This window comes from Lethenteron reissneri, chromosome 2, assembly GCF_015708825.2.
Source record: "Lethenteron reissneri isolate LAM-NWPU_2019-01 chromosome 2, ASM1570882v1, whole genome shotgun sequence".
NCBI classification, from domain to species: domain Eukaryota; kingdom Metazoa; phylum Chordata; class Hyperoartia; order Petromyzontiformes; family Petromyzontidae; genus Lethenteron; species Lethenteron reissneri.
In genome coordinates, this window is record NC_083780.1 from 8,872,112 (window position 1) to 8,880,929 (window position 8,818).

An 8,818-nucleotide genomic window follows, 5' to 3' on the forward strand; every position below is an offset into this window, starting at 1 on the left:
CTTGCCCCACCCACTTACCCCCTTGCCCCACCCACTTCCTCCCCTTGCCCCACCCACTTTGCCCCACCCACTTACCCTCTTGCCTCACCCACTTCCTCCCCTTTCCCCACTCACTTCCCAGAAGCCTTGCCATACCGACTTCCCCCCCCCCCATTTGCCCCATTCACTTCCTCCACTAGCCCCACCCACTTCCTCCCTTTGCCCAACCCACTTCCCTTGCCCCACCCACTTTCCCATTTGCCCCACCCACTTACCCCGTTGCCTCACCCACTCCCCCCCTTCGCCCCACCCACTTCCTCCCTTTGCCCCACCCACTTCCTCCCCTTGCCCCACCCACTTCCCCTTTGCCCCACCCACTTACCCCCTTGCCCCACCCACTTACCCCCTTGCCTCACCCACTCCCCCCCTTCGCCCCACCCACTCCCCCCCTCTTCCCCCACCCACTTCCACCGGGCGTTCCCCTGTAATATGATTGAATTCCACCTCCCCTTGCATGCCGGTACCACGTGTTCGTGCACTGCCAATCGCTCCTCAAATCCTGCTTTGTGAAGAGTCATAGGTCATTGGTCACCCCACCAAGCTGAGGAGTTCCACACAGGCGTGTACAGATTTGGTGTGAAATGTCCCACTGTAAAAATATCAAATTCACCAAAAAGGTATTCTGATATGGCTGCACATGTGGTGGTGTGTGCAGACATCCGCACGCTAGTATAGCGAGGTCCTCGATATTCCCTGATTGTGAAATAAAATAATCTGTCGATGCACAATGACACCTTCTTTGCCGCTGTGACTGGTAAACACGCGCCACGATTGCCGTACATACCTCGCATAAATAACTTAAATTACACACGTATGAATACATGAATGCATACACGAATTGGGCTTACTTAGGAGAAAACTCGTGCACTGGTGATATAAGTGCACTGCACACAGGTAGTACACCTTTACGTAACTTCATTCCAGAAAAATATCTTCAACCGGGCAGTTGTAATCCATGCAGTCGTGGTAAAACTGCTGAAAAGCTTTCCTGCAACACAAAGCAAAGACAAGCACACAATTAAGTCTTTGGCGATACAAGTGATGAACAATTTCAACGTGCAACACTGTGCCGCCACCGCCGCACAACGCTCGCTCGCGTAGAGAGCGGACGACTCAGAGATGCCAGGAGGAGCCACAGAAGAGCGGGGGGGGGCGCTACAGGGTAAGCCGGCTCTGAATACCTCCCCAAATCCCTGGTGCCCTCCGTATAATGAGAAGGTGTAATCTGCGCGGGTAGAAAACCCACGCGTGCGAGGGAGCAACGCTCGATACCGTACCCGTGGAACAAGTGGAGTCGCACGTTTTTTTTTTTAAATCTCCCCTCCCCGAGCGAGCCAGGGTGTGGGCTCGTCCTCGACGCTCGCGGGAAAGGGAGTTTCACAACATCGGTGTGCAGCGGTGGTCCACCAACCCCACCCCCACCTCGCTGCTGCTGCCTCCATCCACAGTGCCGGATCACAGACAGCCACGTGCAGCAAAGCCACCACCGATCAGCCCCGTTCTCTCTCTTACGACGCGCGCAATTAACAATTCCACCGCTGGAACGGTTTTTTTTTTTTACGAAGAGAGAAAACATTAAACTGTTAGAATACTCGATTTAAAGCTTTCGTGACTGCAGGGATTCATCTTCTTGGTTCTTTCGGTAAAGTCACGTAGAAGGGAAATAATAAAATAATAAAATTCCTCTTGATATGCAAATTATTTTGTCAAGGCGCCCTTCCCCCCTTCCAACCCAGCTTAAATATACGCTCCAAGCGTGGTGGTGTTTCATTCAGACGCTGTCTCCCCGACAGACCTGGTCTTCACCTGAGGACGGCTGCTTGCGTTGTGGCCGAAACGTTCTGAGAATTATTTTATTGTTTTATTTTTTTATTTTATTATTTACCTTCTACGTGACTTTACCGAAAGAACCAAGAAGATGTTAGAATACTACGCAGAAATAGGCGCCGTGAGTATTTTTAAATCCTTTATATTAAGTTCACTTGCTTGCTTGCTTGCGCGCTTACGACCGTGCAAATCTTTCGGTCGTATTTTAACCCACTTCTCGTGATCCAATCGAGCTGACATTTTGCACACAGACTCGATGTGCGTGACAATTTATTTTCGTGAAAAAATGTTTCCAAAATTTTCCACTTTTTAGGAATTTTTTTCTTCATATTTCATTTAAAATACCAATGTGATAAAAATGAAACTCTTACTCAAGAAAAACAGAAATGAATAATAAAATAAAACCGATGCCAAGCATATAAAGGATTTATAGTGAAAAACTTTGTTTTTTACGGGTGAATTTTTTCCGAGTTAAAATGTTGAGGCATGGGCTGCCGCCTTAACAAAATAGCACCGCCTCGTGTCGTCAAGGGGCATTAACATTCACAAGGCTCGTCTGAGCAAAGAGACACGACGACGCGTTGACATTTAACAGCACGTGGCAGCTGTTCCTCTGGGAGTTCTTGACAATATTACAGAGAGACGTTTAGAGTGATTTACACTGAAGGACTGCATGGAAATACAAGCGTATGAAAAATAAGAATCGGGTTTTACTCCTTCTCGCAATAAAACGGGAGGTGTTAAGATGTTCGGACACCAAATAGATATCCTTTTGCAAGGAATCAAGTCCGCATTAACCACGCGTGCTTGTGGTAAACATACACACTCTGATAGTGTATATGCATTGTCTGTGAAAGTGGCCTACATCAGAGACTACAGCCTTGTTCTGTATGGCGTTGTCTCACCCACCAGTGTCAGAACAGACATCAACGCCAAAAGGTGAACAGCCCAAAGACAAAGCACGTGTCAGAGCATTGATATAATCGGGTGAACAACTATATCATGGGACCTGTTTGCCAATGATCAAAGTATGAAAAAATAAGAATAAGTTTAACCATTTCTGGCAGTTAAACAGGTGTTAAGACGTTCAAACACCAAATAGATACCAATTGCAAGGAATCACGTTTGCATTAACCACACAGAGTACTTGTCGTGAACATGCAACCAAACTCTGGTAATATATGCATTGTCTTTGAAACCGCTACATGAACCTATTATTTTTCATACTCTCATACGGGCAAAATGGTCCGATGATAAATACAAGCGTCTTCAACGTTTGTAAACAAGCACACGGTTTAAGGGCGCTTGATACATTGAAATAACTATTAACGTAACAACACAATGCTGAACGGCTTTTATTTACTGCAATTTAATAAATCTTATTTTCTTTTCCTTATCAAACATAACATTGAGACCATTCACATCAATGGTGAAGACCCCGGGGCCAGCCCCAGGACATGCTGGCGGGGACGATGTCGCTCGGCTGGCCTGGGAACGCCTGGGAATTCTCCAGGAAGAGCTGGAGTCTGTGTATAGTAGTGTATAGTGTAGTGTAGTAGTGTATAGTGTAGTAGTGTATAGTGTAGTATAATATAGTAGTGTGTAGTGTAGTAGTGTAGAGTAATGTACAGTAGTGTATAGCAGTGTAGTGTATAGTAGTGTATAGTGTAGTGTATAGTGTAGTAGTGTATAGTGTAGTGTATAGTAGTGTATAGTGTAGTGTAGTAGTGTATAGTAGTGTATAGTGTAGTAGTGTATAGTAGTGTATAATGTAGTAGTGTAAAGTAGTGTAGTGTATAGTGTAGTGTAGTTGTGTATAGTAGTGTATAGTGTAGTGTATAGTGTAGTGTCTAGTAGTGTATAGTGTAGTGTACAGTAGTGTATAGTAGTACATGGTGTAGTGTATAGTGTAGTGTATAGTATAGTAGTGTATAGTGTAGTATAATGTGGTAGTGTAGTGTAGTAGTGTATAGTAATGTACAGTAGTGTATAGTGTAGTGTAGTAGTGTATAGTGTAGTGTGTAGTAGTGTACTGTATAGTAGTGTATAGTGTAGTAGTGTAAAGTAGTGTAGTGTATAGTGTAGTAGTGTATAGTGTAGTAGTGTATAGTAGTGTATAGTAGTGTACTGTATAGTGTACTGTATAGTAGTGTATAGTGTAGTAGTGTAAAGTAGTGTAGTGTATAGTATAGTAGTGTATAGTGTAATGTATAGTAGTGTAGTATATAGTGTAGTATAGCGCTGCTGGATTCCAGGTGACCACGTTCGAAGCCCCTTCCGCAGCCGATGACTGCCCCAGGTCGCCCTCGCAAACGAGACCCATCCTTTGCCTCTCGACGTTTCACCCCTTGCAACTCACCGAACTCCGATGAGAGGCCTGCGACGCAGAGTGCAGTGTGTATGTCTCTTACCCGAAGCACTCTGCGATGGGCTTGGTAGACTGAGTGGAGAGGAGCACGTGGCAGGCAAACCTGCCGTCCGTTGGGTGCTTGCAGATGAACCCAAAGTAGCTGCGCAAGAAACGCACACAAAGCATGCGGTACACGTTCAATTCCTTTGCGCGCATTTTTCCCAGCGATCAATCGAAAGACGACCGCGTGATTAATTTCATCAATCACGTGTCAGCCGGTAGCATTCTCTTTAACAATCATCCTTGAAATGTGTGGCACTTCGCAATCGTCTCGTGCCAATATTCCGCGTTCAGCTTCGCAACGAAAAACTGACGCCAACCACTCCACGTTTTGGCCTCTGACACATGAAAGGATTCCCCCCCCCCTACGCGGTTTCCCTGGAAATTGACAAGCAGCAATGCCAACACAAAAGATAAAGATCCCCCCCCCCCATAGCCCTTACAGACTGTTGGGGCAAGTGCTGTTAGAGAGTAACACCTATGAGGGTTGGCACAGCACATGAGGTGGGTGGGTGGCCAGCATAACGCCCGGTCGCCTTTGTCTCCCGAGTGGCCATGTTTACACATTGGCGCTCATTTGAGCCTTAGCCGACTTAGGGGATGCCCAGCACCGGTTCAAATAATCATCAGCGGTGTTGGCCGTGAAAGCCCTCTATCACAATCTAGATATTGTCAGGGCTATGCATGTGCACACGTACACCTGCTTACCATGGGTTTTTGGGGTGGAAACCACAGAAAGAAATATTCTTCAGCTGGAAAAAGTGGCTGAAGTTCTTGATCTGCAAGGGACACGCACGCCGCGTGAGTCTATCGCGTGCAAGCAAAACACCAACAATGTTTGGGGTCGGATCGCCGCGCGAGTATAAAATGTCGCGTCGTGCACCCCTCCTCCACCCCGACACGGCCGGCGAATGAAGTCGTCAAGCGGCGAACGAATGAGCGAACGCGGCCTATTTAACGCGTCGCAAGGCTTTCGCGACCGGTATTTATTCGTTATGCTCTCAACGCACGTCGATTCTAAATGTGGAGGGGAAAACCGGAGGACCCAGATTAAAATACATGCGACCACCGAAAGAGAGAGACACGCAAACTGCAAATATACAGCAGCAGGCGTCAGGGTCGGGATCGAACCCACGATCTTCTGTAGACCAGGCGAGGTAGTCAACATCTCACCACGGAGAGAGAGAGACACGCAAACTCCAAATATACAGCAGCAGGTCTCAGGGTTGGGATTGAACCCACGACCTCCTGTATACCGGTCGAGGTAGTTAACATCTCCTAGCCACCGTGGTGGCGACCGCCTGTGTTCGATGACGATGATCACCGCACCGAGACAGCCTCCCTGCCGTTCGCCGTGAGCGATGAAATCGAGCCGCTACTTGGCCACGCTGCGCGCCGCGTCGAGGTGAAGGACCGCCGGGCGTCCTTTTACCGGCTTGTGTTTGTGGAAGCCGTTGCGCTGCGGGGCCGGCGCGTGCCGGGCGCCGGTCACCGTGAGGCGGAGCCCTCGCGCGCCCACCTCCAACGAACACGGCAACGTCGGCTTGAGTCCGGCGACCGCGCGACGGCTGGAAGCCACCTGGCGGTCGTCAGAGAGAGGTCCAAAACGGGAGGCCACAAGATACGACGTTGGTAGCAACCGGCATGCCATAGGGTGGGTTTTTGGAATGTTAACGATGGGAGTATTTTCTTCTTCTTGGTTCTTTCGGTAAAGTCACGTAGATGGGAAGTAATAAAATAATAAAAATAAAACTACATAAAATAATTCTCACGACGTTTCGGCCACAACGCAAGCAGCCGTCATCAGGTGAAGAACATGTCTGTCATTCAGACTCTGTCTTCTCGACAGACCTGTTCTCCACCTGAGGACGGCTGCTTGCGTTGTGGCCGAAACGTCGTGAGAATTATTTTATGATGTTTTATTTTTATAATTTTATTACTTCCCTTCTACGTGACTTTACCGAAAGAACCAAGAAGATGAATCCCTGCAGTCACGAAAGTTTTAAATCGAAATTTATTTTTATTATTTTATTATTTACATTCTACGTGACTTTACCGAAAGAACCAAAAAGATGAATTCCTGCAGTCACGAAAGCTTTAAATCGATGGGAGTTTTGTTACAAACTATTTATTTTACCGGGTAAGGCCCACTGAGCTGAATAGCAGCTCGTTTTCAGAAGGCGCCTGGCTATCACAAGTGATATCTCGACGGAGTGGATTGTCACGTGGAAATGTAGAGCAGGCGAGTACTCTGAGCGCGTGTCGATGATAAATGTGGATGGAAAAACCGGAGGACCCGGAGGAAAATCCACCCGACCACTGGATTATATATACACAGCAGCAGGCAACAGGGTCGGGATTGAACCCACGTCCTCCTGCACATCGGGCGAGGGAGTTAACATCTCACCACCGTGGCGAGAATTGGAGTAAGGCAGCAGACACAATAGACACGAATGATGTTGCCAATCTCCCTTGATGATGAAAGGTAGCAAAAAAATAGCGCTCTACAGTCTACATAATGACAATAATATTCTCGTGCTTTTATTGACACTCCAATGCTTCGGCAACCCAAGGCGCCCGACATCGCATCTCGTCTCCGACAATCCGGTGGGCATCCCCAGTGGCAGCTGCCCCTGTGCGGCGACAAATGTGACTCGACAGCTGGCCTGCAAGTGGGAATCATTCTACCAGCAGGGAGCCATTATGCTGTGTGTCATCCCCATTGAGTAACCTTGCACGGGTATTCGTTGAATTTGGCAAATTCGTTTGCAGGATGCCAGCCCACCCTGGCCTATTCAGTACGAATCAGAGGTCGCAACCGGGTACCCGATACCCGTACCCTACCCGATACCCGGCTACCCGTACCCGGCCGGGTACGGGTACCTGTTTGCGACCCGATACGGGTACGGGTAGGCCGTGAGTCACCGGTGAGTAACAGTTTGTCACTCATTTCGGGTAGGGTACGGGTACGGGTAGGGAACGGGTAGCCATACCCGGCCGGGTACGGGTACCCGTTTGCGACCCTGGTGCGGCCGGGTATGGGTACGGGTAAGGAATCAAAACCCGTTTGCGACCTCTGGTACGAATGATGTCACGTGATCTTCAACGTTCACCGTAAAGCAGACGGCGTGGGCGTGTATCCATGGCGACTACAACCGCTACATCTACAACCAAATATGCAAATCAATTAGTTTTGAGATCAGGTTTACATAAGAGTGTGAGAAACATATCGATAATGCCAATGACGACAAGGGAGAGACCAACGATGACGAACATTCACCTTCTGCATGGCTGCATAGAGGACGTCGTTGCCCTGGTGATGAGGAACCTCCACCGAGCCCAGGAATTGGAGGTCAAAGATCTCAAACCAATCCCTCCGCTTCTTATGAGCTGGGAGGCCACACACAAACACGGCTCAATTACACACACGGTTCAATTACACACACGGCTCAAATACACACACACACAGCTCAAATACACACACGGCTCAATTACACACACACAGCTCAATTACACACACACACACACAGCTCAATCACACACACACACACGACTAAATCACACACACATACACACACGGCTCAATTACACACACACATCTCAAATACACACACACACAGGGCTCAATTACACACACACGGCTCAATAACACACACACACGACTCAGTTATACACACACTACAGCGCAAGCCACAGCATAACAACCACTGCTGCAGTGTCGCTAATATCTCCAAAGAAATACAAAATAAAAATCCCCTTATCTCATTTTTAAGGAGCGCCTTCACTCAACGCGCTTAACAATAGTTTAAAAAAAACCCGGTTGCATCGTTAAAACAATTTGGATGGCAGGTGGCGTGCTTCAAGGGCCGGGGAAACGGGTGACAGTCCTAGAGGGGAACTTGGGGATCACGGAAGGGCAGGGGAGGGACGGAGTGGAGAGGGCGAGGGAAGAGGAAGGGAATGGGCGTCGGAGAAGAGGTGAGGCTTTAAGAAAGGAAAGGAAGGAGGTGAAGGAGGGAGAATACTTCATGTACAGGGGCAGTGTTGAGTCTATGGGCAGTGCTGAGTCTATGGGCAGTGTTGAGTCTATGGGCAGTGTTGAGTCTGTGGGTAGTGTTGAGTCTGTGGGCAGTGTTGAGTCTATGGGCAGTGTTGAGTCTATGGGTAGTGTTGAGTCTACGGGCAGTGTTGAGTCTATGGGTAGTGTTGAGTCTACGGGCAGTGTTGAGTCTATGGGTAGTGTTGAGTCTACGGGCAGTGTTGAGTCTATGGGTAGTGTTGAGTCTGTGGGTAGTGTTGAGTCTGTGGGCAGTGTTGAGTCTATGGGTAGTGTTGAGTCTATGGGCAGTGTTGAGTCTATGGGTAGTGTTGAGTCTACGGGCAGTGTTGAGTCTATGGGTAGTGTTGAGTCTGTGGGTAGTGTTGAGTCTGTGGGCAGTGTTGAGTCTATGGGTAGTGTTGAGTCTACGGGCAGTGTTGAGTCTATGGGCAGTGTTGAGTCTATGGGTAGTGTTTGAGTCTGTGGGTAGTGTTGAGTCTGTG

At 48.3% G+C, this 8,818-nt stretch overlaps 1 protein-coding gene across 1 annotated transcript in view; it reads right to left on the bottom strand.

The window, feature by feature from the left end:
• Nucleotides 1–439: 439 nt before the first annotated feature.
• Nucleotides 440–8,818, bottom strand: part of LOC133341793 (C-Jun-amino-terminal kinase-interacting protein 1-like) — a 10,101-nt gene continuing 1,722 nt past the window's right edge. Inside the window, exons 2-6 of the mRNA XM_061550519.1 lie at nt 7,557–7,666; nt 5,709–5,855; nt 4,985–5,055; nt 4,278–4,376; nt 440–1,027 (exon numbers count right to left, since the gene is read on the bottom strand). Coding sequence (XP_061406503.1) covers nt 955–1,027; nt 4,278–4,376; nt 4,985–5,055; nt 5,709–5,855; nt 7,557–7,666 — 500 coding nt within the window. The 3' untranslated portion in view covers nt 440–954. The remainder of the gene's footprint in view (nt 1,028–4,277; nt 4,377–4,984; nt 5,056–5,708; nt 5,856–7,556; nt 7,667–8,818) is intronic.